Raw genomic sequence first — 17,411 nt, forward strand, 5'->3', positions numbered from 1 at the left:
GGGTGCCCGGCAGCGAGGGGTGCCCGGCAGCGAGGGGTGGCCGGCATTGAGGGGTGCCCGGCAGCGAGGGGTGCCCGGCAGCGAGGGGTGCCCATGCCCGGTAGCGAACGGTGCCCAGTGCCCGGCGCTCCCCTGCAGCCAGTGACCCGGCTCGGGGCCCACTGGAGCTCCCTTTCCCCTCACGCCCCATAAGCGTTTTGCAGGTGTGCGTGAACTCTAGGTTTGCTCTTGCTCTTGCGGACAGGGAGGATGTGGAGAAGGAGGAGCGGAGCTGCTGCTCCCTGAGCCCGGAATCGGCGCTGCGCTACTCCCGGAAATCCAGCCGGGATCCACCCACTGTTTACAGAGGAGAGTGCCGTGAATCATCTGTGCGGGGAAGGAAAACACAACAAACTTGGGCCTTTTGAAGCTTTCCGGGCAAGTGGAAGCTGCTGGGAGAGCACCTGACCGGGAGCAGGCCGGCTGTCCTGGGAATAGCTCTCGGGCTGGCTCTGGAGGGATCCATATCCTGCGACAGGCACCTGTTCCTAGCCCAGCCCGTTAAACACAGGGGCTAAACCCATCCCCGCTGGCAGCAGCTCTGCTCTGCTCTGCTCTGCTCCCCACGGGGGGCTCCAGAGTGAGTTTTCTGGGGAGATGTCCTGGCTGGTGGGGAAGAGGTGGCACTTGACAACAAGTGCTTTTCTCTAGATGTGAAAGTAGGAAAGCATTGATCTGGAAATGGGTTTGCCATAGCAAGGATGGGGTTACTACATCTGCCTGAACAAAGGGACCAGAGCCCTTGGAGATGGCCTGGGAGGCTCCACCTGGCTTGCAGAAGGACACAGGCCTGCTGAGGTCCTCTGATTTCTCTGCCAACCCCCAGGGCTGTCTCAGGTGTCCTCTGCCACTGGGCAGATGCTCAGGTAGCTAAACCAAGCCCTCAGCATCACACATACAAACTTGTTACTTCTATGTGAAATCAATGAGGTGAGGAAAGGTCTTTGTGTCTGCCAAGAGCTGCGTTACATTCCAGCTGTGGCAGCCAGAGCAAGCACTGTCCCACAAATGTGGCCTTTAAGCCAAGCTGTCCAGGGCTGTGGCCCCAGCTCTGCAGCAGAAAGGAAGGTGGATTCAATTAGCACCTGGAGAGCATTTGGGATGGGGTCTTGGCATCATTAGGACCTAACACTGGAAGATGGTAAGAGCAGACTGAGGGGAGCTGCCAGAAAATAAAGGTCACAGTAGGCAAACCCAGCAGCTTGGTGTGGTTCTGAGCACCCCTCTCTGCTGGGTGTTTCCCAGAGGTGCACTCTGGGGTCTTCAGAGAATTGCCAGATACAGAAGGTAGAGGTAAGCAGGGATACAAGGGGAGAAGACCCCTAAAAGCCAGCAGGGACCCTAAGGAGGGGTGGAGACAGCTGCTGTGTGGGTGGAGAAGGGCTGGCCTGGCACAGGGGCTGCAGCCCTGATGCCCCTTGGCTGCCAGCACAGCTTTGGGCCCCTTTGGGTGAGTGAGGAGCTTGTGCCAGAGGGGACAGGGCAGCTGGATGGTGTGCAAGGTGTTCAAGTGCAGTAGCTGTGACACTGTAGCAGAGACCCCAAGGAAGTGTGGGTTTGCCTCCCAAGTCAGAGCTGGTGCCCCAGTCCAAGGGGAAATGTTCTGCACTCATGGCTAAGTTAGGGGGATCTGGAAAAAACGTGGCCTGATGGGAATGTTACCCTCCAGTACAGATGCAGATGTGCCAGCCCTGCATGCTGAGGGAAGGATTGTGGCTGGAAGGAGCTGGAACAGCAGAAAGTACAGGAGAAGAGAGCTTCTGGGCTGAACCTGTACTTGAAGGCAACTGAAAGCCAAAATGTTGGGATCTTTTCTTTTTCTTTTAATGTGCCCTGGGTCTCAGGGTGCAAAGCCTGTGACCTGCTGCCTGTCAGGAGCAGATTCAGGAGTGGCAGGTCCCCACGGCAGAGGTGGGAGCTGTGCAGCTCTGCAGGGCCACTGTGGCAGTACCGTGGCTGACAGCGGGCACTAGAGGGCTGCACACTCCTGTCCGTGCTGCCAGAGGTGTCTCTCACTGCACAGCCTGGTCTGGAAATGCTGATTAACTTCTGACAGACTCGGTGACCCGGGAGAGACGAAAATAACTTTGAAGAATGGCAGTTTGCCACTACATGGCCAAGGCAGTGATTTTTCTTCATTACAGTTGTGCTTTCCCCAAGCTCTGCTGCCAGGGCAAACTTGCAAGGTGAAAAGAAGTAAGCAGTGCATGGGCTTGATCTTGATGCTGGGGGGTATGTGATGAGCTTGTCCAGTTCCCTTAGCCCCTGAAAGTTTTTCCAGCACAGCCCTTATTCCCAGGAAAGCTGTGTCCTTTGCAGAAGCAGTGGGGTCCTCGGGTTGTTTAGTGTAGGTAAAGAGTGGCCGAGGATGGTGATGTACTGGGTTCCCTCCTTGCATGGATTTCTAGGGAACTTGGCAGTGCTGGAAATGTGTAAAATGAAGGTACTCTGAGTCATCTAAAGTAATTTTGGAGCAGTGTTTTTGTGACCACTTACATCCACTGCTTTATTTTTCTTACCTGTTTCTGGCTGTTTTGTTGGCCTGCAGGAAATCCCTGCTGCTTTGGGGCCAGCTGTGACCCCTTCCACCTCTCATGGTGGTAGACAGAGATGGTTATCATCCTTCTCCTTGGGGGGAAGGTTTGGCCGGGTATCCACAGGTGTACCAGACACCAAACTCCAGAGTTATCAGGGGCATCAGCATCAACCTGGAAAAGAGAGGAGGTGATGGCAAGAAGGTCTGGACTCTGGGGGCCATGGTGCTCATTCCTTCAGTGCCTGTGTCACCTGCCCTGTGTGACACCACTGACCTCCCACTGCAGGACACACTGGTGTAAAGGTCCTGGACAAAAATCCATCATGTTCATGTTGTGGGAACCAGACAGGATGGATCCTGCGACTGACTGAACGTCTCAAGAGTTAGCATGGGAAGAGAAAGTTTGTGTTTGTGTGCCAAATGTGGAAAGATAATGGTGAAACATTAACAGTGTTTCCTGACATGTCCCATGGCACAAGGGGATTCAGAAAGGATTCCTGCAGAGAGATGGATTTGTGAGGTATGTGGAAAAGGATTCAAAATTAAAATTGGCCTGGTCCACCCATTAGCAGGAATATTGAGTGGATCGCTGCCTCCCACCCCAAATAAAGATCTGTACAAAGGGTGTTGGCAATATGGGACCAAGGAGGAAAATTTGGATGAGCAGTATGAGGGGAGAAAAAACTTAAGTTGATTGGGGAGTATATTCCATCAAAATCCATGAAACAGATAAATGGCAAAAAAAGGTATTATATAAGAGCCTAGTGAGAAAGAAGAGGAGGGACCTGGAATGGGAAATGTTGCTGCCATTGAATTGCATGCAGAGGGGGAATGGAAATCCCACTATGGAAGTGTATGGAAGAGCTGTTGCTGACTGGTTACCCCCTGTAAAGCTGCCTGTGCCTCACAGGACCTTTGAGAGAGTGAACACATGCAGTTGCTACCAAGTTGCATAGCACTGTAACATCTTGCTTGTCTTTAATATTTTTATTGTAACACCTTATACTTAAAACTTGAAATGTATTATCAAGTGTGGGTTAGCTAGAGATGTCCTGCCCAGTGTTGTGCTAAATTGCCCTGGGTGCATTTGCCATCACAGGCCAGTTTCCATTAGGGACTGGTGGCATGTAGGGATGCTAAGGGGCTCTTAAGCACAGTGTGACACCTGTAACATGAATTTGAGGCATAAACCACTGGTTTTGACTAAAGTGAATGGGCCACCTATACTTAATCTGGAAAAGGAACATGTATAATTTATGTGTTTTGTAAATAGCACAAGGATAAATATTCCCTCATGAGAGACAGAGGCTATCCTGAAGTATACAGCAGGACAGCATGAACTGATGCACTCTGTAGATGTCTGTACACTGACAGAGTGGATAAAGTAAAACCCCTGTCCTCAAAGGTGAAAACCGTGTGGAAGGAAGGCATTTGTCAGAGATGGTCTCCACATGAGCTCATCAGGCTGAGTCCTGCCTCATCCTACCTTGGAATAACCACCAAGGTGGGAGGGAAAGGAAAATATGACTGGTTTTGTCCTCAGAAGTCTCATATAAATGGAGTGTGAGGAAAGAACTGCAGGAATATGTGGGGATGAGGGAATGTCTGCAGGTATTGCTCAGGGCACTGATAAAGTGCAGAGATAAGGAAGGAAAAAGCCAGAACTTGCTTGGGAGAGGAGGTAAAAACCAACCTGCTGCAGTTGCTCCTGCTGGGAGAGTCCAGGGAGAATGTAGCAGGGTTAGGTGGGAGGTATTTAGGACTGGTATTTTTTTACTGCTTGGTAGATGAATTGTGATGTGCCTTTATAGAAGTACTTGACCTCTGTTTTCCTGTGACGTGGTGACCATACTTATTCACAATACTGGTGTTGGCGGGCAGGAGGTGAGCAGAGATTCTGCTAACACAAATCCCTTCCCAATGGCAAACTTTCTGGTAAATGAGCTAGCAGATATAAAGGTAATGGGAGTGACATGAGACACAATTGTCCTTTAGTACAGAAGCCATTTGATTTTTCTAGGTAAAAACTCAGATTTGTTGCCTAAATTAGTATGAAATAATTGAAGTGGATGAAGTTCTAACAATTTTTGTGATGAGAGTATTTTACTAAGACATGAAAAATACTGTAGTCCCAAAGAGACTGATAACAGTCAAGTATAATGGAAGCTTAACCAGAGCTGGAAAGATTGCTATGGGGGGCTGTAGAGGAATGTGATGTTAGGCACACTGGGATTCAGAAAACAAACCACAGGTTTGTCACAAGGCTGCTCAGACCTTTCCCAAGTTGCCTGTGTGTGCTGTGCTGCCTGTTGGTTACCTTGTCCCAGCAGCTGAGTGATCAGAGAACAGCTGGAGGGCTGTGAGAGTTACTAGTCAGGATTTGCTTTGTAAAAGCACCTTACTAGTTCTAGTGGGAAACAAGAGGAATAGACAGTATTTTTATGCTGAATTAAACATTCTTAGTGTGGTTATCTAAGTGGGCCCCAAAAAGTGACAGGTACTTGTGGGTTCCTTGTTTAATCTGACTGTCAAAGTATAGAAGAAACTACACAAAACTTGTATTGTCCTAAAAGGGATAATGGGATAATAAAGAGAGATAATGTGTGTAGGACACCCAGGATCTGTTTTGTGAGTGAAGCAGAAGGGAAAAGGACATGAATTTGTCTCCTGCCCTGGAATGAGAAATCCAGAAGGGCTGGGAATTGCATGTGGCAAAGCAGGCACGTGGCTGTGAACAAGCAGCAGGGTGGGTGCAGTGGTCAGCAGGGGAACACCCTGTGTGGGACTAAACCCACAGGGTTTAGTTCCTGCCTGCAGGAACTCTGTGGGTGCAGGACCTGTGTGCATGTGGATGCAAAAGAAATCCTTTATTTCCTGTTCTGGAGTTCAGCTCTGCAGAACAGGCAGGGACCATTAGACCCCATTGAGTGACCTCCCATCTTTCACAAGCCTTGCAATTTCTTCCTGTTTCTCTTGACATCAGCCCACTGATTTATGCTGAACTAAAGTACATATTTTTTCAAAAAAAGACAGATCTGAAGACATTGGGAAATGAGAAAACCAACATATCCCCTGATAATTTGTTCTACTAGTTAACCACTGTCACTCTTTTCCTGTTTCTTATTTTTCATTTCAGTCTGTCTGGTTTCTGATGCTAAACATTAGTTTGTGTTATAGATATCAGGAATAAATCAAAATGCCCTCTAGAACAGTATCTGCTTCTTTTAGGAGTGTGGGATATGGTAATTAAGTCTCTTCAATTTGTCTTGGCTTTACAGAAGGCTGGGGTTTAGTGCTATTGCTGCTGGGAAAAAGCAAATCCCATTCTTCTCTCTTAGCTGGTTTGTGCCTTCCTCCTCACACCCTGTAATGCAGCAGGGCAGGGAACTGGTTCTGTTGAAATATATAAACCTTTTGTTGCCTTGGGGTTATTTGGAGTTTTCAGTCTCTCACCACAGGGCTGTAAAGATGTCTGGTGGTGTGGGGCTTAGCCCAGCATGCTGAAGAGGAGGCTGGAAGAGTTCCAGGTGGGATGTTTTTGCAGCAGAGCCCACTTTCAGGGACCAAACTGCCACCAAAGACTTTTGTTCAGGACACTTTTCCAGTCCCCAAGGTAAAAGCAAAAGGCCACTGTGTCTGACCAGTGCCAAGCACAGCCAGCCTTGTGTGCAGGGCTGCTTAAGAAACAAAACCAGAACAGTTACAGATGATAATGAAGCAATCCAGCTTTTTTGAGTGTATGAAAGTGAAAAATGCTTTCCTTGCTTCCTTCCCTTTGAAAAGCCACAGCTGCTCACTCTGAGGGCAGAAATATAGGAAGAGCAAGCATGTACTGCAAATGTACATCCTGATCCTCTTGGAGGGGTTGGCTGCCAGGGAGAGGGAACATGGACAGACCATTAGAGATAAATGTTTCTAGCAGGATCAACCCAGCTAAGGCAAAGGTGAATTAACTTACAGAAACTCAGTTAATTGAAAGCCCATATGAGCTGGAGCTATTGGTGGGAAAATGCAGGAAGATTTTGTTTCTAAACACGTATGCTCGTTTCAGTCAACACAATCTGCATTAGCAAAAAGATCTATTTAATAAACCAGGAAAAATGACTTTACTGGAAATGGGGAAGGTGTGCTTACAGTAGCAGGAAGGAGAGCTGAGGAAGTGGCAACCTTTAGCAGAGGCAGAGAGCAATGAGCTGTCTTGCACAGCTGTGACTGATAAGGAATAGGGATGAAACTAATGATTGGATTGATTATATTCTTCTTGTTAAAAGTTAAATTCTTCCCTAAGAAGGAATTAAAGGAAATTCCTTTGGCACAGTTGGGGGAAGTGTAGGAATATGCCAGGCTATAACCTTTATGTTTTTGTGGCCCATTTAATGAAGCTGTAAATGATTCCTGCTTTGTGTGACTCAACTCTACCATGTCACAGTTTTAACAGAAGAAATGCTTTTAAAGTGAGTTTATGCTGCATCATGTTTTGTGTATTTTGTAAAAAGCCTCAATTTCCTCTAGGCTATTACACGAAAACAGATTTTAAAGAGTGTCGGGTTTTTTATAAACAAGATGAATAAATGTTAATAATTACAAGTTAATTATAAACTGTGCCTGTTGCACAATATAAAATTAAAGGCATAGCTGAGCTCCAAACCATTTCTTTATCAGAGATGATATTCAGATAATCAGACTCAGCTAACCTTTTGCAAATACTGACCTTGTACCTACAAATGGAGTTTCTAAGGATTAAAATGCCAATGCATGTTTTGGAAGGTCACTCTTATTTCCCAACACTTATTTTAAAACTGTGCCAGTTTGTCTTAGCTCAGGGTTTGACCTCTGGATCATCACAGGCTGTTTATGTAGATGCCAGAGTCAACAGTTCATCACTGAGTGAAAAGGAAGACACTGATAAAAAGGCCTTAGGGTGTCCCAGGGCTGTTCTGCAGAGTCACTCTGGAAGGTTTGGTTGGAAGCAGGAGGCTGTGGTGGAGAGAGCCTGTTTTAGCAATGCTCAGAATGATGAAAACATGAAGTAAAGCATGGGGGGAATGATCTCCTTTTTAGCCAAGCTGCAGATACTGATTGTATGTACATCTAGTGATAAGATTCAATAGTGGGATAATAATTGGCATAAAGAGTGTTGCCTCAGTTTTCTCTCTGACAGGTGTTACTTGAGACTTAAGTGTGCTTCTGTTCTTCTGCTATTTGATTTACCAATTTAACTTAGTTGTCACTATGTTCTGCTAATCCAACATTTGCAAAAAAGCAGGTTTATTTCTTCAAATGCTGTGCTGCATTTTGCTGCCTGATTATCCTGGGACTTGGTCACTACACTGTATTTACACATAATCACCATGAAGTGCAACTCCAACTGACATGAGTACACCTGAAACCACTTTGAAGCTACAAGCTCAGAAATCCCTAACAGTGTGGCCCTGTGGAGCAGAATTAGGCAAGGTATATTTGCCTATTTGTGCGTGTGCCATGTACATTGAGGTACCTGTCTATTTGTAGCCTGCAAAATTGACATGAGAGTGTTTTGCAGCAGTTTGTGCACCTCAAGAGGCCATCTCTACCTCCCCTGTGCTCACTCCTCTTAAGGTGAGTTCCTGAGGGCATGTTGCCAGAAGAGCAGGATTTATTGCCTAATTTTTCCAGGAGCCTGTCCAGTGTTCAAGGGCATTCAAATGGTTCATCCAGAGTCCAGTGGCCTGAAACTATGTGGAGTATGTTTGTTAAACTGTTGTGAATTTGGGAGGGATGGTGAGCCCTGGAAAACAGTCAGGGTTAAAAGTTATCTTGAGGAATGGTCTCAGGAATGCATTGATGAACTCACAGAGAATTGCAGTGAGTTAACACAATGCACTGCAAGATTGTCAGATGGAGAGCGACTGTTCAGCAACAGCTCTGCCAGAAATGATCTGCAGGTCACATCACATCTGAACTGTATGTGAGGGGAACCCCCTCTTCCTCCTGTGTGAGCAGAAGTTTGTCCTGTGGGTATGGGGACAGATATTTCTGTAGTAGTGGGGCTCCTGTGGTGAAAGGGTTTGCACTTTGTTCTTCAGGAAAACTGTGAATTTCTCGAGGGAATTTAGAGGAGAGCAGTTAGTGGTGGGCTGCAGCAATACTTGATCTTTTTAAGTGGAAAAGGTTCTGACCAACACCCTGTGCTGTCCAGTTTTGTGCATTTCTAGCAGTGATTTGGCTTTAGACATCCAAGGAAGAGGCTAGGACTCATCCCTGCCATCTGATATGGGCCAGGATGGAGGAGCTGGTTGGAGTGCTAGACTGGCAGGGTGTTCTAAAGCATATAAGGCTCTGGGAAGATGAAATGTGTGCTACACTTGCTGACCTATGCCTGTAAAAAAATTAATGTAACAAGATTCAGTATGTTTCTTAATGAAAAGGAAAGTTTTGTTTAAAGAGAACTTATTTTCCTCACTCCCTGTCACATGTTTTACTCAAGTTTTCACACTCTCATGCTTGTGGATTCCAAGACACGTGTCAAAAGCCATGAGGACTGCTTGCATAACACTAAGGATGTAATGCTGGCTTTCAAATCCTTGTTACATATTTTGGCTTCCTCTTGATGATGCCAGATCTAGTTCTTGAGCTAGTTTGAACCAATTTTTAGCGTGTAATTTACTTAAGAAATCCAAGTTATTGCAGTGAATTTGTCTCCCTAAAAATCTTGCTTCTTCCCCCATAGGTCTTAGACAAGGTGGCCACAACTTTTCCTATTAACATCTAACTCTCTTCTGCTTTTACAAAGCCTGTTCCCCTCTCACCAAGCTGTGATGATGCCTTTTCCTCACTGAAGTAACAGCTGTGAGGTTCCCTGGCTTCTAGGTGAATTGGCTGGTCCTGCAGATGTATCTAGTTACTAAATAAAAAGCCCTTTAAAGAAGATTTGCTAGTGTGTGCCACTTTTGATATATAGTCTTCCATTTGTTCACTCACAGACGTGGAACTTAGATTAAAAGTAGTTGAAAGTCAGTGTAAGGAGGTTTACTGAGTGATTGCATGTCTAGCTTTTGAAATATAACAGAGTTTCCTCATTTTGGCCAGATATCACATGCCCTGTCTGCTTACCTCTGATGGAGGCTGTGACTCCTATTCCCCTGTCCCAGCAAGCATTTCCCTGTTAATTATTCTGAAAGCTGAGCAGTCCCTAGCTTCATCAGAGCTCTGATTGTGAAAGAATTATAATATTTAAGGCTGGTTCAGGAATCCCTTCAATCTTTGCAAAAGAAATAGATTTGAAAGAGCTTGGTCACAGCATAACATGGAAGTGGAAGAAGATAAGAGAGGTCTGGCAACTTCGTTAGCTAACTGAACCTACCAACGAAAATTTTGTTGCTTGTTAAGCAGAGAGCAACATGTTCATGTTGTGGAGGAAAGGCCAGACAAACAGTGGTAAGCTGCTGAAGGAAAGCCCTTTTCATTGCCTGCTAGCAGTGGATTGTCCCTCATCTTTTTGTGTTTGACCTTTGTGTCAAGAACGATTAATCTTTACAGAAACAATTAGTGATTAACAGGAAGTTTACCCAGAGACAGCCTCCATGGAAAGGGAGCATCAAGGACAGGAATTATCTTTGGTGAATGTGTTAACATCATGGATGTCTGCTTAAGAAGCCACAGGTGAAGGCCATTTCCATTTTTAATTTGCTTAAGCTATAAACCAGACTTTTCCTTGTAGTCGTAACAAAGGAATTTTGTGTGTGTGGTTACATGGCTATTGCCAATGAAACTTTAAGTATTGAGAGACCTGGAATTCACAACTTTGAAATAGTTGAATAAATAAAAGGTAGGGAATAGAATAGATGGAATTTAACTGACCAAGGCTGATTTGAAAATGGTTGTGGGAATAGGTATGTGTGTCAGGAGAATCATTAGTGTTAAAGTGAGCAAACTATGTACTGATTAGTAAATGTATATTAATGTAGTAGAATTATTATGTACAGATGGATATTTTCTACACACTGAGTCCCCTTGACATATCAGTGCAGTGCTGCCAGCTTGTCCAGTCAAAAAAAGGAACTGGTGCTAGTTGAGTTCCACATTACAATTCCCTGGGTGAAGCAGGCTCTGAAAAACACATATACTTCACAACCTTGAGATACAAACCCTCTCCCCTGATTAAACTGTTATTGCAATTGAAAGCGGTACCATAAATATTCCCTCCAGATGTTTACCTAAAGCCAAGTTTAGTCTGCTCCATGAGCTGCATGTCAAAGTATCAGTGTCTGCTTGGTAAAGGAGGTGTAAATTGGTTCCTGCAATGCACAGCAGGGAGTGTCTGATCTGATAACATCTGGGAATTAGTGAGAAAGGGAATCTTTTCTCCAGAAAGATGGAAGGAAAGGAAACCAGGGATGCCAAGAAATAAATGTCTGTATCTGAGCTCTGCTGTAATTTGTGGCTGTGCTGAAACCACACAGCAAATTGGAGATGAAGGGAACAAAGAGCAGCTGAGGCAACCCCAGGCAGGAGGCCGAGTGTGGAGGTGCCTGGAAAAGCACATCACCCTGATGAGTTTACACAGGCTTGGCTCAGACCTGTTCATGGGAGGAGCTGTCATGCTCCTGGCTCTGTGCTCAGGTGTATGATTCAGTCAGAGGAAATCAGCCTATGTCTAAAGAAAACATTATTATTCTGGTTTCAAAATAAGCATTTTTCTACTTAAAAACAGCCTGCATAGTGCTCAGCAGTCCCCTTTACATGTGCAGCACAAAGAATAATGGCTGCCTATATCAGAGCACTTCCACATGACACTGGGCTTCATCCCTTCCATCAGTCCCACGACTTTTTTCAGTATCTGTGTTCTTCCAGGAAAAACAATGAAAATCTTTAAACATTTCCTTTCTCTTTCTGAGCATTGACCCTGAAGCCAGTGGCACATCAGTGTGTATCTGAGAAAACCACTGTGATCAGCTTTTCCTTCCCTACTGGCTAAGGATGAGTGATGGCATGTGTGTGACTCTTGATAGAATAACTGAATTTACTGTCTGGATAATGATGTGCTATTAGTAAGCAGACTACAACAAATTAATAAAAGGTATGCTAATAAATAGTGATTGATCTGTTTCCACACTGACTGGGTCCTGTATAGGCGAAAAAGCAATTTACAACACTTAATCTCAAGGGGGTAACTTATGACAATACCAGTCTTTGCTCTTACCTGCCACTCTCTGTGGTTCCTTAGCAAAATCTTCCTTTTCCAGCCTCTCTGATTGTGTTTGCTTTTATTCTTGTACTTACAGTTATAGGAGAGTTGCACAGTTCCTCTGCCACTTCAGAAATTCTTCCTTACTTCCCATGATAAACAGCTTCACCTTGCCATCACCAGTGCTGGAATTGGATGTTCTGTTGAAGCTGCTCTGTATCCAACTCCTTGGTTGTTTTTTAGAAACTCTTTAAGGTGACTTAACTGTAGAAATGCCTCTATGTCTATTGCCATTTTTCATGGTTAAAGTATTAAACTTGTATGACAAAGCAAATGTTTATAGGATTTCAATTTCATCTGCTCCTTCAATGTGTTATAAAAATATTTCTGGATAACAGTGGGCATGAAACTTTAACACTTTATTAATGGTACTTCATATACACACTACTGTCTTTTCAAACAAATCTATATGACAGCAAGTCAAACTGTTCTTCAGGTGTTGCTCAAGGAAGTTACACTCAGCATAAACATGGATTTATTGTGATTTATTGTAGTGTTGTGCATAGTGGGTCTAGAAGTGTGTTGTCAAACAGTGGGATCCACTCCAGAAAACAAAATAGTCATAGGTGGTCCCTGGGCACAGAGCTTGCAGCTGAGGGCAGGATTTGTGTAGGAGGGGCTCAAGGAAGGAAGAAGCAAGGTGTATGCTGTGATAGCAGCCAGTGTTTCATGCTTTTGGGGCTGGGTTTAAGAGATCAGAAATTACACGGCTCAAAGCTTTTGAAAAACAGAAACTGAAGGATGGGCGTGATGAAAGGAGGTGGGTTGCATAGCACAGGGCAGACTCAGATATCTGGGTGTTCAAACAACATTTTCTTATTTGCTCCTGTGCTTCCCCTTCTGTGTTACTGTTACTTCTGCTTTGCAGCCCTTCCTTAGGCCAGCCTAAGGTAGTGTGCGAGAAGAGGCATGCAGTGGCTCACTCCTTTACTTTTCAGTCAGCTGTCTCCTGGTGTTTCTGAATCCAAGAAAAACACCAGGAAAACAGTGGCTTTGGTCATCTCCACTCTTAGGCAAAGTGCTAAACAAAAAACCCAATACATACATATAGGGAATATCTCCTATCTGTGCAGTGCCTGCTTTGAACTGCTAAAGCAACTTTTTGATACTGCTGGTTTCTACAGACTAAATATGTAAATTTACACAGCATATTACAGATAGCAGTACTGGCATTCTCTAAGCTGGCAGGTCTGCTTCTTTAGTTGCTTGGTCCAAGATTTTGTCCAAAATATTTGCCAGGTGGTGGTGCAGGACACAGGATTCCACTCGGGATGCCTTTCCCGGGTGAAGTCCAGGCACAGAGGGAATCTTGCCCAGCAGGCTGAGGACGGGCAGGCGCAGGGTTTATTGGTGATTTTGAAGAAGTTACTCCCATTCCAACTTTTTAGCCTACCCACCTCGTCTCGCGGCTCCGGAGGTGGATGCGCAGCCTGGATCTCCTTCCAGACGCAGTGCAAGCCGCACAGGCTGCGGCTCGGTGGCGGTCCGGGGCGCTTTGCTCGCAGGACGTTTCTGCTCGTGACCGAAACCCGCGGGATGTCCCCGCCCGGAATGTCGCGTCCCGCCCGGGACACCGGGAGTGCCCCGGGAGCGGCGGGGGCGGGGCCTCGCGGGGGGGCGGGGCCCGTCCCGAGCGCACCAATCAGAGAGCGGCAGCGCGGGCCGGGGACCGGCACGAGATCAAGGCGCCAAACAACCCTTCCTCCCTCGGACGCCGCCGCCCTGCGCTCCGCAGCAGCCAATCACAGCCACGATCCGGCTGCCCGTCCCGCCCTCCGCCGGAAAGAAACCAATGGGAGACGCAGCTGCTGCAGCCGCTCAGCCAATCAGCGCCCGAGCCCATTGAAAAAGGAAGAGCGGAGCCCGTTAGCTCCCGTCCGTGACCCGCGGCCGCGCTGGGCGTTCCGGCCGTGTGGGGCGTTCGAGCCGCGCTCCTGGCGATGCTACCGGCGGCAGCCGCTCCCCTCCTCCGCTCGGGCCCCGCTGTGCCGCCCGTGCCATGACCCGACCGCTCGGCGAGGGGCTGCCGTCTCCGGGCCCGCCCTTCGCCATGTCCCGCCGCCATGTTATGCCGGCGGCCGCGGGCAGAGAGGCGGCCCAGGACTGCAGGTACGGGCGGGGCGCGGGAGAGGAGCGGTCGCGGTCGTCGCCGGGCACCGAGCCCGCCTAGGGGGGCCCCCCGGCTGCCGGTGTGCCCTGCGCTCCCAGGGCGGGTGGCGGGGGTCGGCTCGGCGGGGGTTACCGGGAGCTCCCCGGGAGCATCGCCAGGAGCCTGCCCCGGTGTTGCAGCCGCCGAGGGGCCCGGCCGGGGCCTCCCCATGGGAACCGGCTCGTAGTGCCGCTGTTCGTTGGCCGGGGGGTTCTGGCAGCGTCCAGGAGTGAGAAGGGAGTGTCCAGCGGAGTTCAGGCTGGCATTTCCAGCGCATCCTTCAGGATGCCGGGGCCGCCCCCCGTGTGTCCGCGCAGCCCTGCCCGGGCGTTACCCAGCCCACCTGCGCAGCCCGGCGGCTCCAGCGGTTCGGTCTAACCGAGAACTTGGGCTGTCGGTTCAGCTCCCGAACCTGCTCCTAACGGTGCTGGGGGACATTGCCCCGGGAAAACACGGGCTGTCAGTGACAGCCTTAAATAGTGTGTTTGTAGACTTGACAGACTTGTCTGCTAACTAACAATTAGCTAGTTTCAAATTCTGCCAAAGATTTGAGGTTTTTCAGAGGCTGCTGTGCTGTTTCTTGTAGAATGCGACAAGTCATTATTTTCTTACGCTGTTAGTAGCACCTTACTTTGTTCAGATCCCGTGTTTTGATGGCGCTGTCATTTAAATGAAGGGGACAGGGTAAACGTGTGCAGCCTGCTCTGCGGCCACGGGAGCCGGACGAATGCCGGTGAGCCGCTCCCGGCGTGTGGCCGGCGGGGCCGCAAGATCCGCCACTCCCGGGTTCTCCTCGGAAACCCTCGGGCACTGGGGCCGTCTGCGGCGAGCGTGGCTACGAAGTCCCGAGATAAAGGAAGGAGAGAGTGGACACTCGTGTGGATGCCAAGGCGCTCCATTTCCCAGGCAGGACCAGGGACGGGTGTCAGAGGAGGAAGGCTTGGGGAGGCACTGATAAAGGGAGTGGGTGTGAGAGGAGGAGACACGAGGTGAGCAATAAACGAAGCTCACGGGAGGAACGCGGGACGCAGCGGAACCAATGAGGATCACATAGGGGAGGGAAGAGGCTTTGGAGGCAAATCATACATCAGTAAGGGATGATTGCCACCAAAAATTCTCGTGAAAAATAAAGGGGGGTGGTAATAAATGATACAGGGGAAGTGGGCAGCGCCAGGAGGGAGGAGATAAACTTATAAGGGCATAAAGGGAAGGATCAAGGGGTCAGTCACCTTGAGGGACAAGCCATTGGTGGGAAAACAAGGGCAAACAACTTAGAGAGACACCATTGTGAGGGGAGTACATGGGGGAACTGAGGGCCAAACCATAGTTTTAACTTATAAAAGGGATAACCAACTTTTCAACCGAACTCATATAAACATTTTAAAACACACGACACCACAAACGTTCACTGTTTCAATCTTACTTTTTGCCTGAGAAAGTGAATCGAAACTGCAATTTTGGTTTTGTTGCAGTTGTCTGAAAGACTGAATTTTCCTATGTGAGTTTCTGTTTTGGCTGGTTTTGTTGTGTTTTTGTTTTTTTGTGTTTGTTTGTTTTTGCTGTTTTTACAGAGCTTTTCAAGATGCTCTAGGTTATCAAAGATGTAGTAGCTGTTTGTAGTTTGTTCCTATGTTATGAGAATGTACTATCTCAGGGCTATTGCTAGTGTTTCCAATGCAGCTTTTTAAAAGGATTGTTTTTATCCAGCCAGAGATAACCACGAATATGGCTGTAAACAGTAACAGCTTTTACGAATGCTTAGGGAGTTGTTTTTTAAGACAAGTGAAAATATTTCCTCCTTCCCTCTTCCATTGGTTTTGAAAGGCCTGGAGGTCTGTTAGGTTCATCTCCTGGTTATGCAGCTTTTTTCTGTTGTTGGGTCAGATAATGTATTTATGGATTTTGCATTTTCTTTTGGATTTTGAGTGGTCTCCTTGGTGTCTTAGTCGAGTTGAGATTTCACAAAATATGGTGTGATAATTTTTATTTGGGATAAAAGATCTTGCTGAATTTATATATATCGCTGAAGTGTTAACCAGAGCTGCATAGTGGTTCAGGAAGATACATTAAACAACTGTGATTTTCATGTTAGCAAAAGAGTGAAACACAGTAGCCTTCTGCTAAAGGGTGGAGATTCTCCTGTGAAAGGTTTGTGAACAGTTATGGCTCCATTCACATACAAAATCACATTTCTCTCTATACTTTCACATATGTGTGAAAGGCAAGTTGGATGACAACTTTTTCAGTTCTTCCTTGTACTGTATTGAATTCTTTCTTTTTTTATTTTCCCAACCCTTTCTTTTGTCTGGAGTTTCTAGTACACTTCCTTGTCTGAGACACAGTACAGAACTTTGGCTGGACAGTTCCTTGCACTCCAAAAAGCAGAGTTACAAACCCAAAGGAGAAAATATTGGTGGATTAGCACTTCCAAACAAGCTGCCTAAGACAAATCACTCGCCATATCTTCATTCAAATTAAATTTGAGGGAGAAGGGAAGTGCCTTCATTCCCTGTTGTTTTGCATAATTATGGGATAACCAGAAATTCTGTTACAAAGCTCTTGGATTTATAATAAAAGACAGCAAAAAGAACAATATGGGAAGGACATAAGCAGTCATTTGGAATCAGTGGCTGTGGAAACAAGGACAGAGATGGCAGAAGGCCTTGGGTTTTGGTTTTGTTATAAGCTGCACCTGGAGGCTGGAGTAACTGAGGTTCTTGTTAATCAGTCCCTTGGGGCAGATTAGAGGGAAAGAAAACTGAATACCTGGTGTTTATATATATATATATATATATATATATATATGTATATGTATATATGCCCACATAGGGTTTATTTTAGGATAATTTGGTTGCAATGGAAATTAGGTGTGTAGCCATTTTGGTTGTTATCTCTAGTAATATGACAATATAAAACAATATAAAAATATTAAGATACCACTTAAGAAAAAATATAAGGAAAAGAAAGAAAAAGCAAGGATAGGAGTGGATTGCAAAAATATCATCACCATGGACCCAGTGATGAGATTTGATTGTTGCAGTTCCAATGTCTGCTGGGCAAAGTGGAACTCGCAGTCTTGATCAGTCAGGGATGTGGGAGGGCCCCAAAACATAGAGTTCAGTGGGTTAATGGATGTTCAGGTGGGAATGCCCAGGTACCTCCCTTGGAGAGGGTGAATTTAACACGGGCTGTTGCAAGGCCCCAGAAATGAGTCTGGGGGCACTTTGGGGGGTCTTTGATGGTTTATGACCCCATCTTAGACCAATGTTTCTCGCATTGTGTTTTCTCACCTTATGCCTTATCAGAAGGGATAAATACCTTCAGCCTAAGTCTGAATATGCCAGTACCTCCCCCTGGGTGGGGAGTGCTCTTTTACACTTGAGCCAGTTGTGTAAGGGAGGACATTGGTGTGATAAAAAGCACTTTCCCACCCCCACAAGGTCTGTGCCTTATCTCCCTTG

At 46.6% G+C, this 17,411-nt stretch overlaps 1 protein-coding gene and 1 long non-coding RNA gene across 4 annotated transcripts in view; one reads left to right on the forward strand and one right to left on the reverse strand.

The window, feature by feature from the left end:
* Positions 1–1,877: 1,877 nt before the first annotated feature.
* LOC134421646 (uncharacterized) lies at positions 1,878–13,335 on the reverse strand. 2 transcript variants are annotated; one of them, XR_010028645.1, is made up of 4 exons: positions 13,199–13,335; positions 11,837–11,926; positions 2,559–2,747; positions 1,878–2,461 (listed from the first exon to the last, which is right to left on the reverse strand). It is a non-coding gene; the product is annotated as an uncharacterized LOC134421646 (long non-coding RNA). The 2 variants fall into 2 exon arrangements; XR_010028646.1 differs by lacking the exon at positions 11,837–11,926.
* Positions 13,336–13,687: 352 nt separating this feature from the next.
* Positions 13,688–17,411, forward strand: part of SLF2 (SMC5-SMC6 complex localization factor 2) — a 29,453-nt gene continuing 25,729 nt past the window's right edge. The window contains exon 1 of one of the 2 annotated variants that reach the window (XM_063163315.1): positions 13,688–13,910. In XM_063163315.1, the coding sequence (XP_063019385.1) occupies positions 13,801–13,910 (110 nt within the window). In that variant the 5' untranslated portion in view covers positions 13,688–13,800. The remainder of the gene's footprint in view (positions 13,911–17,411) is intronic. The other variant, XM_063163316.1, reaches the window with a different exon arrangement.

This window comes from Melospiza melodia, chromosome 9 (assembly GCF_035770615.1).
Source record: "Melospiza melodia melodia isolate bMelMel2 chromosome 9, bMelMel2.pri, whole genome shotgun sequence".
Lineage (NCBI taxonomy): Eukaryota > Metazoa > Chordata > Aves > Passeriformes > Passerellidae > Melospiza > Melospiza melodia.